The 25,217-nt window shown below is 38.4% G+C and overlaps 1 protein-coding gene across 1 annotated transcript in view; it reads right to left on the bottom strand.

Moving 5' to 3' along the window:
• RINT1 (RAD50 interactor 1) overlaps positions 1–25,217 on the bottom strand; it is a 625,783-nt gene that overhangs the window by 567,295 nt on the left and 33,271 nt on the right. The window contains exon 2 of the mRNA XM_044088530.1: positions 21,546–21,787. Coding sequence (XP_043944465.1) covers positions 21,546–21,787 — 242 coding nt within the window. The remainder of the gene's footprint in view (positions 1–21,545; positions 21,788–25,217) is intronic.

Below are 25,217 nucleotides of genomic sequence, written 5' to 3'. Positions count from 1 at the left end.
TGTAAATAATTCTTTTTACTTCTTGACCATATCTGTTTTTTTTCCTACCATAGTTTTAAACTCTACTTTCATTTTATCCCACTCATTAGCTACAACTTTTGAAGAACTTTCCATCTTCCCTAGTAACTCAAGAATTACTTCTACTAACAATTTCTTAAATTCCTCTCTTTTTAAACAGACTGCTGGGAAAGTACCAGTGTCTCATTTTTACTTCATTACCTTGCATTTTTATCATAGTTATTACTGGTACATAATCGGAAAGAGTAATTGAATGCATGTCAAAGCTCATAGTTATATGCATGCATGTAACTTGGTGAATAATATGTAAATTCTCTCAAAGTTCCTTCTACTGAATCCATTCAGGTTTTCCATACCAATACTTCCAGAAAATTCTTCACAAATCTATCTTTTTTTATATTCCCTTCTAAGCCCCAGATACATCCTCACTATTGCAATTCCACTCCCTACCTGTAAGTAATATTTCATGCTGAAAGCAGATTACTTCTCCAAAATTTTTTAAGCTCCATAATAAAAGTTTTTGGTGGAATACAAATATGTGCCAGAGTAATCCAGCTTCTCTCTTGCCAGTAGCCTCCTACTACCACAAATCTACCATCATCATCTTTTTTCACTTTCTATCACTATTAGAGTTGCTCCAGCAATTAGTACAAGTACTCTTCTTTTTCTTTGTCCCTTATATTCTACAGAATATTCACCCTGAAATCCTTTATCAAATTTACATGCTCAGTTCTTATCAAATATGCCTCCTGCAGCACTGCTATTTGCACTCTGCATTTAACATAATCCCCATACTTTTTTCCTTTTTGTTTGTACCAGAAACTAGAGTCTTCAAATTTTGTTATTTTTTCTACCATGACTAAGTGGTTCCAGGTTGAATGAAGGTCTTTGAGTGCTTACATTTCTTATCTTTAAAATCTTCAGAATGATGAAAAAAAGTTTATTAGCTAGGTGGACAATAACCAAGCTTTTTTTAAATAATGTTGGAAACAATAAATGTAATCATTGCACTAATGGATAAACCATTCCTGCCTACTGTAGGGAGAGGCAGTAAAGTTATGTGGCTTCTAGTAAATAAATATTACGCATACTGTTAACAGGAGTTTTTTTTTTTTTAGCGTTCAGTTTGCTTGGTTATGTACTTTTGCTGGCAGTTTCACAATGGATGATGCCCATCTGTTAACAGGGTCATCTGCATATAGTAATGAATTCAGGACAGGTTTTAAAATGCCCTGGACCAGCTAGTTGACATACCCACAAGGGACTCAAACATCCTGGACCTGGTGCACACCAACATGGGGGACTGCTGCCCCCCGCCCCATGTGTGGCTATCCCTGGTGAACTCTGACCACAAAAATCAGTCTCACTACAGATAACTGTAACACAAGACCCACCCCATTAGCAAGAACTAGACTAAAAAAAAAAAAAAAAAAAAAAAAAAAACTTAACCTCTTACATGACAGCATAAACAGCTTCATAGCCCCTCCCCCAACTGATGGAACAGACACCTATGCTGATTATACACCAATGCTTTATGAAAGTACCTGTACAACTGTATTGACTCTGCCATACCTGGGAGAACCAAAGCAAGATCTTCAAGAAAAACAAACCTGCCTGCTGGGCAACTGCCATTAAACACTATATAATAGGAGAAAGAAATTGCTGTCTATGAGAAGGAAGGAACGGGCTCAAAACAGGAAACACTCCCTCCTCAACTAAAACAAACAAATAAGACATCTAGTGAAGTCCTCCAAAGCTAACTATGAATCCAAATTAGCTTCACTAACTAAGGATAACCACAAGGCATTCTTTAGTTACATCCGTAGCCTCAAAAGTAAGGCCCAGATTTGTGCTGAACTCATAGTTAATGGCACTACATATATAGAACCTGTGGATATAGCAAACTTGCTGGTTGACAGGTTCAGTGAAAACTTCACTCCGCTGTCCCCGCCACCTATACCCCCAAAGCATCCCTAACACCTATCCCCCGCCTAGCATCTCCGAGGCGCAGGTCTTAAATGTCCTCTCTAAAAGCCAAAAACACAGCCTCTCTGGGACTAGACAACATCCGGGCTGTGTTCTAAAAGGGTTAAAAAACGAATTAGCATTACCATTGAGCATTATTTTCAATCACAGCCTACGCACTGGCTTCATCCCAGCAAAATGGAAAACAGCTACCATCATCCATTTGCACAAAGGAGGTGCAACCACGGACCCTGGGAATTACAGACCCATCAGCCTGACCAGCCTTATCTGCAAGGCCATGGAATGGATCATCATAGACCTTATTAACAAAAATATAGGAAATCTCCAAATGCTCGACCCCACCCAGTTTGGCTTTGTCAAGGGGAGATCATGCCTGTTAAGCTTGGTGGATTTCTTCGAGACAGTCATGCAAGCCTTAGACGAGGGACAAATCTGTGCATACAGCCTGCCTAGACATAGCCAAGGCCTTTGACACAATACCCCCACTCAGGTATCATTGATAAACTTACCCAGCGGGGTATCAACCCATATATTGTCAGGTGGGTTGCAAACTGGCTCACTGACAGAACTCATACGGTCAAAATTGGGTACTCCACCTTCTCCAGTAGACCACAACCCGTGGTGTTCCACAGAGAGCGGTTCTGGGACCCCTACTGTTCAGAATCTACTTCTCCGAAGTACAGATGAAAACTAAAGAACTGTGGCTGACAAAGTTTGCTGATGACTGCAAACTGGGAGCAATCAATGAAACCCCTAGCAAGGTCAGCATCCTGCAAGAAGTTCTTATGCAGACAGTGACTGGTACCAAAGTCATGGCCTTAAACTCAATGCAAAAAAAAAAAAAAAATGCATTAGCATCCCCTTCGGCAAGGTTGATTCTCCTGCAAACTACCACATCAATAGCAATACCCTAAGTACACACTCAATGGTGAGAAATCTGGGCACACAAGTTGACAGCAACCTTAACTTCGATCACCATGTCTCCACAGTGTTAAGGTCATTTTATATTGCTCACATCATAAGTAAGGTCATTGTGTCCAGAAAAAAGAGGTTATAACCCCCTTGTACTCTTCCCTCATCAGGCCAATAAGAGTACAATGCTCCCTTTGGTATGTTCCTTTCCAAACATCTGCAGCAATTGGACAGACCACAAAGATTCCTTACAAAGAAAATTCAGGGTCTTCAAGGTCGGTCTTATGTGGACAGACTGAAATCATTGTCACTTTACTCTATGTCATACAGACTGCTCAGAGGCAACCTGTGCCTTGCATACAGAGCAATGTCTGACCCAGCTTTAATGGAAATGCTGTACATTCGCAAGTCAAATGGCACACAGATCACTTGCTCAAAGAACCTTAATCTGGTGGGTGACATCAACAGTACTTGATGGAGAGAGAGATCTGTCTCAAACAGGCAGCCCCATCTTTGGAACAACCTTCATATTCATGTTAAACAAAGCCTCTTGTTGGCCCTATTTAAGTGCAAGCTTTCGCTCCATATTTAATAAAATCTGATCCAGTGCAGGATTTCACTTAGGATTCCTTATCCCTTTCTCTTTGCCTATACTCCAATATCCATCTCTGGTAGGGAAAGCAGTCACTAGCCTGCAATCCAAGTATCTTCTTGGCCTCTTCCCATGTTAGTACCTTTCCCTCTCTAATTATTTGTTCTCAATACCTTGGTTCCTTTGCCAGTTTCCTCCAGTAAACTCTAGCCCCCCTTCTGTCTATTCAATATCACCCCAACTGTGGTCATTCCCTTTCAACAGAATCTTTATTCACCCCCGTGTTGGCTTAGTTCTTAGAATAAGGATCTGCATCCAAAATCCCAATCTCTACTTATTTCTTGAATTTTCCCCTGCTTCATCATCATTCCTTTGAATTGTAGCTTTCTGCTTGTGTTATGTACAATATTCTTAACTGTACAGCTCTAAACATATACATTCAAATCAGGTAATCCTAAACCACCTTGTTCTACTGAAAGGATCAACTTACCCCTCTTGACTCTTGCCCTCTTCCCCTCGTAGATGAAATACTTCAACTCTATTAAACTATTATCCACAACTTCTCCTTGAGTTGATAAAAATATGCCTGACCCGTGTATAAAACCAAATGGACTAAACATTTTACTACTTGTAACTTTCTATTTATATCCATAGAAAAGAGCATCCAGTTTCTCCGTTTTTCTATTATCTTTGGTTTAGTCTCTTCCCATATATCCTTAGCTCACATAACAGAATCTTTTTTAAACCAATTCTCCTAAATGCTTTGTTTTATCATGTCCCCATAAATATGGGTAAGTGCTGAACCAATTCCTGCGCTTGTACATAGTTTACAGCTATACCCCTCGTTTTATCTTCATTACTTTTATATCCTGAAGAAAAAAACTGTCTCGGAATATACATTTCTGCTTTTATCGGGTGCAAAATAATATAGTCTGCAAATAAAGTCAACTTTTTTTCATTACCATATCAATTATATCCTTAAATTTCTTAGTCCCTTACTTTCCTTGCCAATGGTTCTCAATATAATGTAAATAACGGAGAAAGAGGACACACCTGCCTAGATCATCTGTTCAGACACAACTTATCAGAGAGGAATCTCCACTTTGATTTTCGGCTCCAGAGTCCAATCCCTAATATATACTCCTAATTAACCTTAATATTGTATCAGAGAATGCAAATGATTCCACTGCCCTACTCAAAATCCCAGCATACACTGTTGAATGTCTTCTCTGCATCAGGACCCAACATCGGTATTTTCTTACATTCTACTTTCCTCTGGATCATTGCTCTATTAATGTCAAATGTTTGCCTTCTCTCTACAAAACCATACTGATCCATATCCATCAATTCTGGCAACATCTTTGCTATTCTTTTAGCCATTACAAACACTTTATAATCATGATTTAAAACTGAAATGGGCCTATATGAAGCTGAATCCAATGGTTCTTCAGCTGTGGTGGCTGTAATACCTAAAGACAGCATTTTCCAGGATGTTCGTATACACCCTCAACAAAAAAATGTCCAGATCTTTATCACTTTCTTTGCTCTTAGCTTCCAAACTTCCAGCAGAATACTATCTATTGGAAGAATGCATCATCATTTTTATCTCATCTCCTCCTTTCTTAACTGTTAATTGTTGAGCCTCATCTTCTTCTAACACTGCATATTTTAAGTCTTCAATAAATATTTCCACTTGTGTTTCTTCTTGATTTCCACATTTTCCTGGTTTGTGCAAATTTTCATAAAATTTCCAAAATCTCTTTAACAACTCTACATGATCTTTTGTTATTTTTATTGTTATCGGCTACCTAAGTTTGGCAACAACCCTTTCTACTTTCTGTTGTGTAAGTCATTGTGTTAAAAGTTTTTGTGCTCTGGAGTTATCAAAAAACAGTTGCTTCACAGCAATCTTTCTAAACTTATGCATATTATCCAGGTACTCAGTTATTTCCATGTTAGCAGTCTGCAGTTGTGCCTCTTCTTATTCTGTTAGATTCCCCTTATTCTGCAATACTTAACCTTTGTTGGCCCTGTAAATAATTCTTTTTACTTCTTGACTATATCTGTTTTTTTTCCTACCATGTTTTTAAACTCTACTTTCATTTTATCCCACTTATTAGCTACAACTTTTGAAGAACTTTCCATCTTCCCTAGTAACTCAAGAATTATTTCTACTAACTCTACTAACCATTTCTTAAATTCCTCTCTTTTTAAAACAGACCGCTGGGAAAGTACCACTGTCTCATTTTTACTTCATTGCCAATCATTAGCGGACCGGAGTTCCGCTGTGGCGAACCCTAACTGGGAAAAGCCGAAAGATACAACAACCACCTTGCATTTTTATCATAGTTATTACTGGTACATAATCAGAAACAGTAACTGAATGCATGTCAATGCTCATAGTTTTATGCATGTTTCTCTGAAATATAATTTCTGTCAGTCCAGTCCAGTTATTGTACCTTGGTGAATAATATGTAAATTCTCTCAGAGTTCCTACTACTGAATTAATTCAGGGTTTCCATGAAGGTCTTTGAGTGCTTACATTTCTTTTCATTATTCTGAAGATTTTAAAGATAAGAAGTTTATTAGCTAGGTGGACAATGACCAAGCTTTTTTTTTTTTTAATAATGTTGGAAACAATAAATGTAATCATTGCACTAATGGATAAACCATTCCTACCTACTGTAGAAAGTTTTTTTAAGTGCTCAGTTTGCTTGGTTATGTACTTTTGCTGGTCAGTTTGACAATGGATGATGCCCATCTGTTAACAGGGTCATCTGCATATAGTAATGGATTCAGGACAGGTTTCAAAATGCCCTGGGGCAGCTAGTTGACACACCCACAAGGGACTCCATCCTGGACCTGGTGCTCACCAATATGGGGGACTGCTGCCTCCCCCCCAAGTGTGGCTATCCCTGGTGAGGTCTGACCACAAAATCAGTTTCACTACAGATAACTGTAACACAAGACCCACCCCCTTAGCAAGAACTAGACTAAAAAAAAAAAAAACTTTTACATGTTAGCATAAACAGCTTCATAGCCCCTCCCCACATTGATGGAACAGACACTTATGCTGAGTATACACCAATGCTTTATACAAGTACCTGTACAATTGTATTGACTCTGCCATATCTGGGAGAACCAAAGCAAGATCTTCAAGGAAAAATAAACCTGCCTGTTCTAACTACAAATCCAAATTAGCTTCACTAACCAAGGATAACCACAAGGCGTTCTTTGGTTATATCCGCAGCCTCAAAAGTAAGGCCCAGATTTGCGCTGAACTCGTAGTTAATGGCACTACATATATATATATATATATAGCAAACTTGCTGGTTGAAAGGTTCAGTGAAAACTTCACTCCCCTGTCCCCGCCACATATACCCCCAAAGCATCCCTAAAACCTGTCCCCCACCTAGTATCTCCAAGACGCAGGTCTTAAATGTCCTCTCAAAGCCAAAAACACAGCCTCTCTGGGACTAGACAACATCTGGGTTGTGTTCTAAAAGGGTTAAAACAGGAATTAGCATCACCATTGCGCATTCTTTTCAATCACAGCCTAAGCACTGGCTTCACCCCAGCAAAATGGAAAACATCTACCATCATTCCTTTGCACAAAGGAGGTGCAGCCACAGACCCTGGGAATTACAGACCCATCAGCCTGACCAGCCTTATCTGCAAGGCCATGGAACGGATCATGGACTTATTAACAAAAATATAGGAAATCTCCAAATGCTCGACCCCTCCCAGTTTAGTTTTGTCAAGGAGAGATCATGCCTGTTAAACTTGGTGGATTTCTTCGAGACAGTCACTCAAGCCTTAGACGAGGGACAAATCTGTACATTTAGCCTGCCTAGACTTAGCCAAGGCCTTTGACACAATCCCCCCACTCAGGTATCATTGATAAACTCACCCAGCTGGGTATCAACCCATATACTGTCAGGTGGGTTGCAAACTGGCTCATTGATAGAACTCATATGGTCAAAATAGGGTACTCCACCTCCTCCAGCAGACCGTAACCAGTGGTGTTCCACAGAAAGCAGTTCTGGGACTCCTACTGTTCGGAACCTACTTCTCCGAAGTACAGATTAAAACTAAAGAACTGTGGCTGACAAAGTTTGCTGATGACTGCAAACTGGGAGCAATCACTGAAACTCCAAGCAAGGTCAGCATCCTGCAAGAAGTTGTTACGTAGACTAACGACTGGTGCCAAATTCATGGCCTTAAACTCAATGCAAAAAAAAAAAAAATGTATTAGCATCCCATTTGGCAAGGGTGATGCTCCTGCAAACTACCACATCAGTAGCAATACCCCAAGTACATACTCAATGGTGAGAGATCTTGGCACACAAGTTGACAGCAACCTTAACTCACCATGTCTCCACATTGTTAAGATCATTTTATATTGCTCACATCACAAGTAAGGGCATTGTGTCCAGAAAAAAAGAGGTTATAAACCCCCTGTACTCCTCCCTCATCAGGCCAGTAAGAGTACAATGCTCCCTTTGGTATGTTCCTTTCAAAACATCTGCAGCAATTGGACAGACCACAAGGATTCCTTACAAAGAAAATTCACGGTCTTCAAGATCCGTCTTATGTGGACAGAGTGAAATCATTGTCACTTTACTCTATGTCATACAGACTGCTCAGAGGCAACTGTGCCTTGCATTCACAGCAATGTCTGACCCAGCTTTAATGGAAATGCTGCACATTCGCAAGTCAAATGGCACACAGGTCACTTGCTCAAAGAACCTTAATTTGATGCGTGACATCAACAGAACTTGACAAAGAGAGAGATTTGTCTCAAACAGGCTGCCCATCTTTGGAACAAGCTTCCTATTCATGTTAAACAAAGCCTCTCGTTGGCCCTATTTAAGTGCAATTTGGACGACTGGATGGGTAACTGGAAATTCGCCCCTAGTCCAAAGAACAAAGTGATCGGTTGTAAATCCAGTTTAGCACTAAACTCGAAAAAAAAAAAGCAAAAGAAAAACTAGAAAACTCAAGCAAGGCTCACGAAATAAAGGAAATTCACTCCTGGGGTTCCACTTATGGCCCTCTTGAACAGGGGCAATAGATGCTGATTTTAGTGTCTGCCTGAACCAGACACCCGTGGGAACAAGAGTTGAACTTGGCTAGGCCTGTAATGGCCTTGGAGCCATTAGCCTAGTAACCTCCTATGATCCTATGTGCCTATAAATCATTAAAACAGAAGGCGATCAAGCACAAACCAGCGGGATAGACATCAGAATAGCCTGTACTCAAAGGCATATCAATTTTGTTAGCCTCTGAATCTTTGTAGAAGGGCTGTGAAAGTCCATGCATTCCACTACTGCTAGGAGGTAGGAATGGCTGACTCGAGCAAAGTGAGTGACACAGCAAGCAAAAAGACAGAGACTGCCAGCAATGAGAGAGGGCTGTTGGCACAGTGCAATTTCATGAGAATAATGGGGCTGAGTATTTAACCTGAAATGTTGAATTTGAGAATTTTGACTGTGTAATGTATGCATTTCAAGAGCTGTACATTAAACAGCCAAAATGATGAGTTGGGCTCCTGACTTCTCTGCCATCAAGAAAGGTATAGAAATGTTGTTAGTATACAATAATTAAAGATGCAAATGTAGTGTGTGTGTGTATATAACTGCACTAAATGCATGCCTGAATTTAGCCCTTAATGTTTATCCAACCAAATTTAGAAACATCAGAAAGCAGACTTCTTCATTCACATACCTTGGATTAACATAATTCTATTTTACAGGCACAGTATGGTGAACAGGAGTAAATACATCAATTCACATTATTTAACAGCATGTGCCAAAAGCTTTTAAAATAGGCTTACAAATTAAGTAATGAAGATAAAGGTCGCACACTGGCTCTGTGTACACTGAAATGTTTAAATGGCTAATCAAAATACACTCAGTCCAAAGAAAACTATACAGACAGGTTATGAAACAACTTTAAAAATGGTGGCAGAACTTGCTTATTTTGTAGAAGTTCGTAACACTTGTAGAGTCCCAACTTTCAACAAGCTTTAAGGACATGTGTTCTGTAGTGGGTAAGACTCAAGACAATTTGGTTATAGAGTGAAAGCAATGGAAATGTTACTTTTGGAAGGAAGAACATTTGCCCTAGCAGTCTGAAAAACATAGGTTCATAGGTAGGTACTAGGCTATCGGCCCAAGGGCCTACGTAAGCCTAGCTAGCAAGGTTCCATAGCTTAAGCCACCCAAGAAAGTTATTTTCTTGTGCCGCTGTCCAGCAGAGACACAGAAGTGAACCCCGGGGTGCATTTCCTATTTCCCAACCACTCATCATGATTTTTCTTGAAGAGTGCTAATGAAGAACTTTGCTTGACATAGAAGGGTAGCTTGTTCCAGAGTATAGGAAGTCTCTGGGACAGGAATCTATCCCTCCAGCATGTCCCGTTTATTGTGGTGGCAAGGTTTAGGTCCCTAGAGCGTGTAGCTTGGAGGGATTGGGATTTCTTTAGGTGTAGCATGTTCAGCAGCTCTGGGTTTGACATAGCTTTATATGTTAGGCAGAAGATCACATTCTGCCATAAAGTGGTTAAAATGAGTTAGCTAGCCAATAGGGATGCAAGAGATCAACTGGCACAGTAATGGTACTGGCAGATTTAAAAATGCTGTCAATTACTTAATTTAAAAATAGCCATATTTTATACAACTAAAGAGATAGCAAATTGATCTAGTTTTTAAAGCACTATTATATATTTTGAAAACTGTTAAACTGAAGTAAAGAACCACACTGAGTCACAAAAAATAAAGTAAGTGCTTACATTTACTTGTATTAGCAAACTTCATCAGTCTGATGAAGTTTGCTAATACAAGTAAACGTAAGCGCTTACTTTATTTTTTGTGACTCAGTGTGGTTCTTTACTTCGGTTTAACAGTTGTCAATTTGTGTTCTTATTTGATTCTATTATATATTTTACTTATACACACACACACACACACACACACACACACACACACACACACACACACACACACACACACACACACACACACACAGTGTCCAACTAGTCACTCCAAAGTTTTGCAAAATAGTTTTCTTGATACAAGGCCACTCCAAGCTTTTTCTATACTTAAGCATTTTCCAGTCACTGCAGTCCTTGTGGCCTTTCTAACCTGCCACCTCTCCCATGAATCAGGACAGTCTTCCATATGTACTTCCTAGAATGCCAGCTAGTTCCAACTTGACTGCATCCTCAGAGCTGTTGTCCACCAATGGGTCTTGAAAATACCATTATCAGAGGCACAGACAACCTTTTGACCACTTTAGATCACTACTGCTACTTCAATAAACCTGAACTTTTAAAGCAAGGTTCATTCAGATTCTGTCTCCAGTTTCATACATAATATAAAAGACTTCTGGAAGACAACAGTGCACAAGCACACACAGTTATTAGAGCGGTCTTCTCTCTGATTTTACACCCATACAGAGGCGATCCTATTGTACTCCAGAAAAAAAAAAACTCTCACTTTACAGCCCTTAACTACAGGCTTCCATTTATTCCCATAAGTTCACAAGATCTTTCACAAAAAGTAACTCCTAAAAAGGAGGGAGACCATTAATTGAGATATGTGGTTTCGCAGCCCACACTATGCATATAAAATTTAATTTCTTGGGTCATCTCAGGCTCCTTCCCCACCAATGAGGTGACAAGAATTTCCAATTCATGTTGCCCGACTCCCATCTGCTTAATGACAATGACTTTCATCCCCACTCTTCTCACCTTGCAGGTGTTAAGCTCAGATGATGACTTCACAGACATTTGCAGCAAGGTCTAGCTGTGCTGGCAAAAGTCCTCTTAGATTTACTTTTATTATTATCATAGCCTTTCACTAGACTGCTCGGGGGCTCTAGACGACAACATAGTTTTGAAGTTATACGGAAACAAGACATTCTGCTGTGATAAGATGATACTTAGAGACTGAAAATATGCACAACAGGACAATAAATATAGTCAACAACAATCTTGAGATAGGAGTGTAGCCCCATTTTAACTAGATATCTTATGGTTCAAACAGTCTCTATGACACTATATACTTGTTTCTTCTTAATCACATTCAAATTTAATAAACGTGTATTGATGTCCCAGACACAGAAAGAAAGGGGCATATGTAGGAGGAGCACAGGGCATTGCAAACAGTAGCAGAAACATCTTGTTTACAGAAAAGACCAATGTTAGACTAGAGAGAACTTCCAAGATGGCTGCACATTGAGTAACAGCTTAATTCTAGCTCTCCGAGTGTGAAAACAGAAACTGAACAGAGAAGCCCAGTAGACTTGTGTTTATGGGCATGTTTCAGTAACTGGCTAGTAAGTGTACTGCAAAGATGCCAGGAATAAAGAAATACAGAGCAATTGGAAAAAATAAACTACAAAAAAGTGAGGAAGAAACACTGACTGGAGAAAGTTCTGCAGGTGTTCAGCAAAAAACAATGCAACCTCCAGACATTACTTCCAGTTATCTACAGGAAGATACAAGACAACTGCACACTTACCTGGTTAAAATAAATGAAACACTAATAGAGAATATATCAACACAAACAACAAAAGGCTGGAAAAAATGGAAGAAGCCTTAAACAGATATTCAGATGAGTTGATAAAGCTGTAAAAATCAGAGGTCAAAATGAAAAAAAAAGGTTGGCTGAATAGGAGACTGCTCAGAAGAGATATTTCAAAAATAAATAATAGAACTAGAGGACAGAGCACATAGGGAAAACTTGAGATTTTCAGCTATACCATAGAAGCTGGAAGGAACAGACTGCATTACTTTTATAAAAGCACAAATAAGCAACTTGACTGGTATTCCACAGCAGGAACTGTTAGTTGAAAGGGCACATCACATGTATGCTCCAATCCTGGCTATGAGAAAGTAACCTGGACCTTTAGTAAATATGCAATTATACCAGCAGAAAGAGTAGATTATGATAAAACTGTGGCAGAAGGGCAAAACACTAAAACTGGGAGACAGCAGAGTATTTGTGGAGAATGACTACTCATTGTACACCAGGTAGAAGGGGAGTAAATTCATTCCTCTATTCATGGAATGTTGAGATGCAGGTGTGAGATTCAAACTGCTATACTCCGTTGTCTTAAAGGTATTCTTCCCTGGAGGGACAAAATAATTTTTTTGATGAAGCACATGCTACGGAGGAAATACAAAGGTTTCTCCAACAAAAAGTGAGCTGTGAAAACGGATGGAGATTCTGTTTCTTGTTCTTCTGGTAATAAAGACTACAGAGAGACTGTACCTGTGAAACATTTTCCACTATTTCAATGGAAAATATGGGACAGACGGAAGGTAGGATAAGACTTGACTAGAAGAATCAAGTGTACGTTGGAAATGAGGCAGAGACAGGATTTGTGAGATGAAGATGAACAGTAATAAAAACCAGCAACAACGTAGGATTACAATGCAATAATTTTATTTGTGAAATATGACAGAAAAAGAAAATATGGAAATATTGGACATTTTCAGAGTTGGACTTGTGAAGGACTCTAAAGTATATGCCTTACTTCATGTCATTAATGTTCAGAAAAATGCTTTGGGGGGGGGGGAGAGAAAGTTAAAGTAAAGAAAACATTTTTCTTCTCAATAGTACTACTTTTGTGGTGTATAGTTTTCTTTGCATGCTATAAAGTTTTCTCAGTTATTTTTTGAAGTGTAATGGGGACTTCAAATAGGTGCTGCTGCTTTTTCCCCTTTCTTCTTCCCTTCTCTCTTTCTTCCTGTTCAGATTTAAGAAATGTAGGCATTGCAATGTAAAAAAAACTTGTTAAAAGAGCATGACAAAAGAAAAAATAATGTGCTTTTTCTCATTCTTGCATGGGGAAATGACTGGATTAAGGACCTTACACTGATTTAGTAACAAGTTTTAAGAGAAAGCAAGTAAATGAAAAAAAATACTGAATACTACGAAGATTTTTCTAGCAAATGAATTCATGCTTAGCAACACTCCTGTATCTGGCCCTCACATCTCCATGGAGACAATCTGATAGAGAGAAAATGCTTATAGTCTGGTGTGGTGGAGAGTGATCGTCTGGGGGGAAAAAGAAAAGAGAAACTGGCTAGGAGATAAAGTTTTCTGAAAGTATTTGTGGGTTTTCGCAGCTGGGAGAGCTATAAAGAAAAGACAAAACCAGACAATACTTAGAAACACAGGCTGCACCATGCGTCTTAGCATTGATAACCTTTCTTTTAGGTTATCTCAGATCTGTAAGTGTGGCTGTCAGTTTGGGACATTTGTTCCTATTAGGAGGGTAAAATTTCAATATTTGAAGTTGCATACAGTTTTGTAAGTTATCATTAAATTAAACAGGTTTTAGAAGGTACTGGGTTTTTTAGGGCTTTCAATAAAACAAAAAGTTTTGTAAGATGTGACATGGGCTCAAATGGATATGACCAGAAACAACTGCATACAAATTCAACCTGCCAAACAGTGTACTCATATAACACTAAAGCTGGAATTAGACATTTAACTCAAAGGTGTTATACATAAAAGGTGGGAATAAGTCTCACAGATAAATGCTAAAAAAGAAATAATAGTGAACTATATCAAAGATATAAAGCGCACATACCTATGTTACAGGGGAGACATTTGGAAAGAACTGAACCTGTGAATTTGATAAAGAAGGTTTTCAGGATGGTTATTTAGAGGAATATCTTGACAAATGAAAAGAGGAGTACTTATATTAACTGAGGAAGAGGATACAACAAATAATGACAGATATGTAGTGCTAAGGGGCCAGTGGCAAGGGAGGAAGATTACACTGGCATGTATTTATATTCCAACTAAAACTGCTATAATGGAGCTTAAGAAACTTCTGGACAAAATAATTAGTTTTTAGCAAGGAATATTACTTATAGGTGGGGATTGGAATTTGATTTGCAGCAGTAAACATGTTTGGGGAGCCCAGAAGGGAAAGTACAACAGGGAAGGGTAGATTTTTGAAGAAATTTATGAAAATATTTTGCATGAAAGATGTGAATTCAGTACTAGGAGTTTTGAGTGAATTTACATCTTATTCCTCAAGATATAAAAACTGGGCTAAGCAAGATAGAATTTACATTTCACAGGAACATGTGCATTTAATTGAAGGTCTTGATAAGCACCCAATAACCATTTCAGATCATGCACCAATAATAACCAAAATAAAAACAAACACAGGCTAATGAAATAAAAACGAGACACTGGCACTTTCCCACCCATCTGTTGAAAAGAGAGGAATTTAAGGAATGGGTAGTGGAAATTATGGAAGAGCTTTAGAGAAGATAGAAATGACTTATGAAAATGTAGCTAGGGAGTGGAATAACATTAAAGTGGAGTTTAAAAATAGGGTGGAAATAAAAGAAAGTGAGATATGGTTAAGAACTAACAAGAATTACTTGGAGGGACTGACAAATTTTAAAGTAGAGCAGAATAGGGGGGAATCTCACAAAAGAAAAGGAGGATCAACTGTAGAATGCCAAGCAGAAAAATAAGGCATTACCTCGATAATATACACAAGTTTTCAATTAATCAACTGCTTTATTAACGAGACAAGAGCACAAAAACTTTTAGCACAATGACTCGGGCAACAGAAGGTAAAAAGGGCTTTTACCAAGCTTAGAGAGCCTACAACAAGGAAGGTAACAAGAGATCCTGTAGAGGTATTAAAAATATTCCAGAAATTCTATGAAAGTCTGTATAAAGCACAGAAATATGGAAATCAAGAAAAGATGCAAATGGAAATGTTTATGGAAGAATTAAATATGCTAAGGTTAGAGGATGAGGAGGCTCGATTACTAACAGGATAGGAGGAGATGAGGTAACAATTGTCATGTATCTACAAAAAGTCCCCAGGAGTAGATGGTATTCTTGTGGAAGTTTGGAAGCTAGGAGGGAAATAACAGTAAAGATCGAGAGATTTTATTTAACAGTATTTTAAGAGGAGGAGCAGTACCAACATCCTGGAAGAAAAGCAGTGGTAGATGAAATACCTAAATAGGGTAAAGATCCATCAGATACAGCTTCATACAGGCCAATTTCAATACTAAACCATGAATATAGTGTGCATGTCTACAATGACTAAAAGAATAGCAAATGTAATGCCAAAATTGACAGATATGGATTGATGTGGTTTTGTGGAAGGGAGGCAAACATTTGGCCTGAACAATGATCCTGGGGGAAGTAGAATGCAAGAGAATACCATTGTTGTTGGTGGGTACTGATACAGAGAAAGCATTTGACAGAGTAAGCTGGGACTTTATGAGCAGGGCAATGGAAACATTTGAAAAAAAAATTATAAGGTTGATTAGGAGGATATATGTGGGATTGGAGGTGAAAATTGAAGTGGGTGTGATCCTTTGTGATAATTTCTGCTTGAGCAGAGGAACCAAGCAGGGTGTCCTCCTTTCCCTTTATTTGCCTTGTATTTAGAGCCATTCCAAAGAAAATAAGGGATTCAGAAATTCAAAGATATAATTGGTATGTTAGTCATGAAAAGCTGGCTTTATTTGCAGATATTATTTTATACCTGAAAACCAGAAAAAGACAATACAGTGTTGCGGAACATTTTGAAACAATTTTAGATCTTTTCAGAATACAAAATTAATGAAGCTAAAACAAAGACAATAGTGTTAAATTATGTACCCACTAATGAATTGGTTCAGCAATACCCATACTTATGAGGACATTACAGAATTAAGTATTTAAGAGTATGGATTAAAAATGATTCTGGTGTGGCAGCTATGAATATGTGGGAAGAGAATAAACAAAAGATAATCCAAAAACTGAGAAAATGGAAGCTTTGTTATATAGATAAGGATAGTAAGACACAAGCAGTTAATATGTTTTTAGTCTCATTAACCTTGCACACAGGTCAGCAGGAGTGGCCTTAGGTCAACCGGTGCCCTAGGCAAAAGGGCTTCATGACACACCCCCACCACACCACCCAGTGCCCCTATCCTGGTCTACCTACATTAAATAAACACTGAAAAAGTGCCCCTGCTAGAGCAGCGCCCTAGGCGACTGCCTAGTTGGCCTATGCCTAAGGCCGGCTATGCAGGTCAGGCATATTTTTATCAACCAGAGGGAAAGTACTGGATAGCAATTAATAAAGAGCTGAAGAACTTTATCTGGGAGGGGAAGATTGCAAGAGTCAAGTGGGATAAGGTGATTCTTTCAGTAGAACAGGGCAGATTGGGATTACTAGATTTGAAGGGTTATTTCCGAGCTATACATTTAAGACTGCTATACACAGCACAAGCAGAAAACTATAATTCAAAGTGGAAAAAGATAATGATGAAATGGGGGGAAGCTCAAGATACAAGGAGAGACTGGTATTTTGGATGCAGGTCTTTAAGGAGAACAACAATAGCCATACAGAATATTACATCTATAAAGTAGCAGAAAGTGTCCTAAGAACAAAGCCAACATGGGAATGGAGAAAGGAGATTCTGCTGATACGGATTACTGCAATTAGGAATACAGACATTAGGTAAGAGGGGGCTAGAGTTTATTGGAGAAAACTGGCAAAGGAACCAAGATATTGGGAACAAATAACTAGAGAGGACAAGATGACAGAATGGGAAGACACAAAGAATTTATATGGACTGCAGGTTAGAGATTCCCCTTGCCTATTAAGGATTGCTATCAGAGTATAGGCAAAGAGAATGAAACGGGGGATCCTAAATGAAAGACCAGCACTGCTAGAGTTTTTAGTAGTAGCAGTCATTAAAAAATGAATAATTAGTACAGCATATAAAATATGCATGATAACTATAGAATCAATCAGAGGCAGTTAGAAAGGATTGTGAAGAGAGAGAGTGGATAAGCAATTCACTAAGAAACAATGGTAGGATCTATGTATGTCTTCTAAATATGCAACAACAAAAAAATATCTAGAAGATTTAGGATTTTTTATTGGAAATGTTTACATAGATATTTTTATACCCCAAGTAGACTCCAGAGAATTTTTCCTCAGGTAGACAACAAAAGTTGGAGGCATGAAGGGGAAAAAAGAGGTGATTGGGAACAAATTGGGAACATATTTTCTAGGAGTGCAGTGAATTGGCAGACTTCAAGGATTCCCTGCGGGATGCACTGTCAGAGATGCTGGGTGGAGAGATTGGTATTACTAGGGAGATGATTTTTCTGAGCTATGATACAGGATCGGAACTGCCTAGACTTGGTAAAGCTTTGTTATGTCTAATTATTGTGGCTGCCAAAAAAGCAATTACTAGCAAATGGAAATCAAAATCTAAACCAATTATACCAGAAGTAGTATATATAGTAGCAGAGATAAAACAACTGGAACGGAGATCTTTAGAAAAGGGTAGGAACAAACTACATAAGAAACATGGGAACTGTGGGAACAATACATACAGGGGAGGAAGGAGGTTTAAAAGAAGGGTCTACTTTAAGCAAATGATCAGATGATCGAACGCTGTTAGTTCGAACACTAAATGTTGAACCGGAACAGCAAATTTTTTTCACAGGGAAAGAAACTGCTGGGCCAGCCGTCCGGGTTGTGTCGTTTCCTCCATTGTAGCGCGATCTCCGAGTTGGTATATTTAAGTAGGAGGGTGTGGGGGGAGAAGCCCCCACCACCACTTCATTTAGTGTTTTTTTTTGGAAACAGCGATTTTTTTCCCCTGGCGGGGGGGGGGGGGGGGGAATCGCTGTTGTGGTTGTTCGCTGGTTTGCATTTTCGAGATTATGGGGTCGATATAACAACGTTCGATTATCTGATCGTTTGTTGTTATAATATACACCCTAAAAGAAGGCAGGACTTAAATGAGCTATGTAATGTTTGACTGAAAAGGATTGGGTAGATAAGTGATGTATAATGTTTGCAACTGGAAGTGTGTCAGTATGGTTTGTGATGTTAAATGCTTGCAACTACGGCAGGGTTGGTGTGCCTTGTTTTCATTTACATAAAATGTATGATTGCCTATATCATAAATGATGCTTTAATAAAGATGTTTGTTTAAAAAGGGTCAGGAATTGAATAATGTATGTAATGTTGTTTATGTTATATAATATATAGCCATATATGTGAAGTATACTGTTTGTAAACATGAACTTGTTGATACAGTTTGATTACTTTTATACAAATGTACATTTGCCAATGTCACAAGTGATAATTCAGTAAAGATGTTTTAAAAATTGTTAAGACTAGAGAGGGAAAGATTATTTCATTTTTTCCTTTCAGTACAATATGCTATATCCCCAGAAGTAAGAAAAAACTAAATGTACACCTAACAAATGACACATAAATCTCTTCCCACTAAGTTCTAACCCCTAGCCAATTACATGACTAGCAACACTGAAATATGGGAAATATTTTCAAAAAGAAGAATGCCCAGGAAGGTTTTCAATTTTATTTCCTAAAAATTTCTAGAAATCTTTAGCTGACTCATATGCACAGTTTACTGCTGTCATGAGTGAAAAAGTACTTTTGTTACTGGGCATAATAATAAATAATTTTTCTCTGAAGACAATTTTACATTCTGCAAGTAAAACAATAAAAATGCATTTGGAATACTCTCACTGTAATAACTACTGTTTTACTATTTGCAGGTTTAGAAAATAATCAAGCATAGCTGGTGTTCTGTTACTAACTGAATACTAATCTTACATATTAGTCCAACGTGGTTATAAGAAAAAATAGCACTTACTGATATGAAAACAAGGAAATGATTCTAGCTACTTGATAGAACACCAGTAAAGAACCTACTGGAACTGTCATAGCAATCCATAGCTGAGAATGATCAGCACCATAAACAGAAATGACCAAGAGAAGAGAGTGATCCTATAAACAACCCCCCCATAAGGACATGGATTTGCTATTTGGCATCTAAGAGTGTACAAGTTGGATTTGTTGTGCATGCAAAACTTCACCCTGTTGGATAAGCAAAAGGGAATCCATCAACAACAAAATTTAGATCTTTGTAGGTCAGGTTCTCTTCAGACAAACATGAGAAGTTCAAGTTGCCTCTACTGCATAACATAACATTTTACAGAATTCACCTACACCCCTTCCTACCACAACATCTAGGGTGTCTAACAGCACTGACCAATATAATTGAGATGGGATAACTTAAATTGAGCCGAACAGTCTGCCATGACAAGCCACCCCAAACTACAATAGCCAGAACTATAAAAAACACTTAAGACTAGATAGTCCTAGCTGAAGAGTTTCACAAAAAAGAAAATAAATCTTAAAATATATTATGCTAGAAAAAATTCCATTAAATCTTGGAGTGGTGTGTTACCTTAAGCAAGTAAAAAGTTATGTGGCACAAACACCATCTTTTCTAATACTAATGAAATACTAATCAGATAAAAAGAACTGAAATTAAACAATAATGTTGTTTATAATGACTGTGAACAGTCTCTACTTAAATAACAGTCTCAACTTGTATAAATAAATACACATTACTAAGCAATGAAGCCGGTACTACATATGATCATAAACCTATAAGACTCGTAATCTTTCAAGTCCTCTAGTTAACCCTTCCTTCATCCCATCCGTGTAAACAGATGAAGACCTAACACTGGCAACTTGTCCCACTCCATTAAGTCCATTTATTCTTGGTGTTACAAGGCACCTACTTCCACATTTTGTTTCTCACCCATGAGCCAGTGCCACCTGCTTGTTTACATTTCTACATCATAATGTGTATTCTTTTCTAGCATTTAACGGCATCTATTACCAAATGATCCTGTACACATCATCCTCAAATACTTCTAATATATTGCAGTAACTTACATGACCCATTAACCAGTATCCCAGTATCTAGTGGTTACTTTACTATTTTGAAGTTTCCCAGTAAAAACATCCTATGGAAGGTGATGAAAATTATTTTTTCTACAAAAAAAAATGCTCCATGGCACTAAGTTGATGTCATAGTCCTAACAATGAACTGCTGCACAACCCTGGCACTGTGGTACAGAGTAATAGATCCCTACTGGGATTTTGGCAAAAGTAGTTCTATTAGTGGCCAAAGCACTGGAGCAGCCTGGCAGGGAGGAGGGGAGGGGCAGGGCCCACTCACCTCTCCTAGGGAGTCTTGGTGGCAACTTCGTTTGTGGAAGAGAGGGGGATGTCATCTGTCATCTGCATTTTTTAAGATGCGTGACAAGCGTCAAAAACTGGAAATGAAAAATTAAATACAACATGAGCAATACAAGAAAACCAAATCAAGTCCAGTTCTATGTAGTTAATACCAGTTATCAGTACTCCGAGTGTGTTCCCGTGTAATAGCTATTTTGTGGGGTATGACTGTGCTTGTATATGTAGCACTTGCCCCTCACCCCCACTGCTATAAAACTAAGGAGTAAGTACATATAAAGAGGTTGCTGGGGGCAAAGCCTTCCCATGAGAGAAAGGAGGATTTGTCCACTTGCAAAACATAGTTATTTCAACACTGTTAGGGTCAACACACCTATTTTTCATTACACACAGGAAGGGATATTTTGTCTTCAGTATTTCAAGTTTCTGTAGGCTGTGTTTCTGTATTTTGCTATCGATGCATATGTACACACACACATATAATAGATTTCATATCCACACCCTCAATATATACACATGGCTGCATTCAACACTCATATCAGCGAACACTTTTTCAGGCTGTGAATAACAGCAACATGCTCATATGATCGAACATTGTTTTCAATGGAGTTTTTGCAGTTAGCCTTTTGTATGGGATTGCGGTACAACAGGTTAAGGGAATTTGCCGCTTACCTTGCTGTTGTGGGACTTCAAAGCTGGTATACATAATCAGCAGGGGGTATGGGGGGGGGGGTTGTTCCCCTGCAAAAACTGACAATTTTTGTTATTTTCCATCATTTTAGATTCTATCTAAAATGATTATTTTTTTGGTTGTTCGGTACTGTAAATGTTCACTGTTTGATAACAGACTCATAAATGCACACAAACACATTTATAAGTAAGCGGGCACACACATAGAAATAGGAAAACAGATACATTATACAAAAAAATGCACTTTTTAATGAGATTTCACCTCAGCTCCTCTGTCTGCGAAATCCACTTCAGATAAGAAAGATGCCGTTCAGTTTCTTCAATCTGATCGATCCACACATTCAACTCATCCATCCATGGTTGAGCCATTACCAAGTGCCTACTAACAGCCTCTGAAAGGTCAGTCTCTTTCTCAAGCAGCAAACTTAGAGAGGCCTTAGAATCTTCGGCATTCTTTAAAGCATTTTTGATTTTCTTTGGAACCTCCGATGACACTGCAATAACCTATTCAGAAAACAAATGTATAGTACATTACAGCAATGCATACAAACTATTTCTGGCAACAGCTATGTGACACAGTCAAACAGTATATTACAAAATGCAATTAATGTTATATTTCCATTCAAAAAAGTCAAGAATAAAGAGCAGACACACAACAAATTAAATGGTTATTCACTTTAGCTTTCAGATTTTTGTCTCCCTCTCCTCACTGCATCATCACCTCCTTCAATACTCCACCACCTTACAATCCTTATCACCTCTACCATCTGGAGGCTATAGCAACCCAAGGAAGATCAATGTGCCTGGAGTCTGGGAATGGAAAATTACCTATCTTCCCCTAGGTCAGTGTTACCTCTCCTAGGCCATCCAGTGCACACATTAGTGTACTTTTAGCCATAGGTAGCTTCTGGGTCAACACAGTGTGAGCTGTAAAACTTACAGTGAACTTTGACATATTTCTATTTCCACCAGGAGTAGGTTCTGCAATGGTGGATACTCACCATCTTCCGCTCACATGAAACTAGAAACTATGAGCTGCTTCACTCCACTTCCCTAACTCTCTCCTCTGGCACCCAACTCGCTAGTTAAGTATATGACACCAGTGTCATAATCAGGGCTCTGTTCTCCTACACCCCACAACCAGTCTTGTGTGGTCAATTATCATGACTAAAAGGAAGAGGAGGGGAGGACTGACGTTTACTTTAAAGGTTAAGACACAAATGAAATATGTGCAAAATGTTCTCAAGGAGGCGGACAAAGTTAAGAAGTAAGAGAACCTGGAGAAGTGCAGCTCAAATGTATACTGCTAAAGTCCAATATGTGGGGTTAAACAGTAAACATGTTGACTGCACTGCTAATTAAGAAAAGGCTATATGAAAAAAATTCTTTTACTTTGTCATCACAGGAAACACAGGAATAAGAAGCTTAGTTCACAAGCAAATAGACAACAATATTCAGGGCAATCAGTTTGCTAAGCAGACCAAACCACTCCAACTATGGGTAAATCCAGCATTACCCACTCCCAGCAAAGTGTTATTGCTACATTATACAATGAGTGGCCATTAATATTATAAAATGAGCATGCTGACTGGCCAGCCCAACCAGCGTGCCCATTGAAAATCGAAGACTATAAGAACGAGAAAAAGGTCCGGTTGCCCAGATTTTTTCCCATTAGTAAGTCTCGTAATTTTATTAAAAAAAAAAAAAAAAAAAAAAAAAAAAAAGAAAATTAACTAAAAAAAGAAACCGGGAGACAAAAAACAAACGAGGGAGATAGCACTGACAAAAATAAAATGATAATCAGGTAAGCTCTTCAAAATTAAAGAAACATACCTGATTATCGTTTTATTTTTGTCTGTCCTGGCTCTCCCTAAATTAAACTTCTCCAGATTTCTTTTTTTTTTTTTTTCATTTTTAATTAAAAGAAAAAAAAAAAAAAAAAAAAAAAAAAAGCAACGGAGGTCTTCCATTCTCCATTGCTTCCTCTACACAGCTCTGATGTACATCAGAAAAAGCCACAGGATAGCAGAAAACAGCTGAAGGGCACCTCGGAGGTATTATACAAGACATTATTTAAGAAAAGTAAGTATTTTTTTCTTCTTAAATATTGTCATTGTATAATAGCAATAACCCACATCTGGGTGTGGGCAATGCTAGATTTACCCACAGTTGTCTGTTTGGCCACTCGGGCTTCGCCCTCGTGACCAAACCACACCAACCTTGGGTAAATCTAGCATTACCCACACCCAGACGTGGGTTATTGCTTAATTAGAGAATAGATTTGACAAACTACAGACCTTGACGATTACTCAAAGTTCCAAAGAATGAATACAAAGAGAGTCTACTGAAAATAATATTCTTACTAAAACTTAATTTGCACACTGGGAAAAAATTTAATAATTATGGCATCTTTAACTCTACCTGTTAAAACTCTTTCTTTTAACTTCCCTGCTTCAGTAGGAAGGCTGAGCTAGAGAACAATGACATATTTGTGCCTGTATCACATCCCTAGTTTTTGGTGGGTCTTTTTAATAGGCTGTTGAATGTAAATATCAAATTTTAGTTGGTCATCGATAGCTACTCCAAGTAGTTTTGTATGAGGTTCAAGAGACAATTGCGTTATTTATGGAAAACACAGTGAAGGTATTTTTGTCTTGTTGTAAAGACTTTAGGAGGAAGAGTAGAAGTTAGTTTTCTTAGGGTCGAGTAGGAGTTGATTACTGGTTAGCCATTGTTCCACTGAGAGGAGAGATTCTTGGGTAAGGAGGTGGGTGAGATTGTCAGAATAGGATATAAATTGTAGAGTCATCTGCATATTGTATTAAAACGGAGTGAGGGCAGGATGTGTAGAGGTTATTAGACAAAATGTTAAAAAGCAAGGGTCCAAGAATGGAACCCTAAGGAACCTCAGTTTGAACAGGGAGGAATGGGGAGGTAGCAGAGTCATCTGACTGATTGAAATCTATTGGAAAGGTAGCTGGAGAAAACACTGAAGTGTGGAGTTGTAGATATTAAGGTTAGAACGTTTTAATAGACAAAGTTTGGGAGAGAATGTATCAACGGCTTTAGAGAGGTCAAGAAAAAGACAGGAACCTAGCTTATTATTGTCATGAGATCTTACAATGGTTTTAGTGAAAGAAATTAGTGCTGTGGATGTGCTATGATGGGGGATAAAACCATGCTGGGTAGGGGTTAAGAGGTTTTCCTGTACAAGATGATCAAGGAGCTGCTTATGAATGCATTTTTCCAGTATTTTAGATAGGGGATAATATAGCAATAGGTTTGAAATTAGTGTGGTCAGAAGAGGTCCCACCTTTCTGAAGGGGTAAAGGCACAGGAATTTTTTTTTCCAGATTTCTGGAACTATGCATTCTTGGAGAGATCTACTGATTTAAATAGAGACAGGATAGGCAATAGATTTGGCAGCAAGTTTTACAAAAAAAGTGGTGGAAGGTTGTCAGCAAAAGGTGAGCATGGTTTATATTTGTTGAGAAGTGATCCAATACAAGTTTTAGGGAAGGGCTTAATAAAGAAAGGGTGAGTGAGGGTGGAAGGAGTGGGATTGGTAGTTTGGTGGGTTTTATTGTCTTTTGTTGTCAGATTTTGACTGGAGTCAATGAAGAAGGCATTTAGAAAGGTTGCTGTATCCAAGGCAGATCTATTGGGACAGGGTTTAGGAGTAGGAGGACTGCCAGGATGTAGGAGTTTATTGATGGTGTGCCAAAATTGTTTGGGGTTGGAGTGGGGATTATTTAGTGGCTTTTGGTAGAAAACTTTTTTTTTATCGAGTTTGACCTGCCTTTTGGTAAGATTTCTGAGTTCCCTGTATGTTTGGAGATAAGTAGGAGATCTTGGGGAGTTTTTTTCCAGTTTTTCCCAGGCACCATCTCTCTTGAGCATTGGGTATGAGTGGGTTGTATGGAGCAAAGTTGAA

Source organism: Protopterus annectens, chromosome 11.part0, assembly GCF_019279795.1.
Source record: "Protopterus annectens isolate FY-2018-M chromosome 11.part0, PAN1.0, whole genome shotgun sequence".
NCBI classification, from domain to species: Eukaryota; Metazoa; Chordata; order Ceratodontiformes; family Protopteridae; genus Protopterus; species Protopterus annectens.
This window is presented reverse-complemented; position numbering and strand designations above follow the sequence as displayed.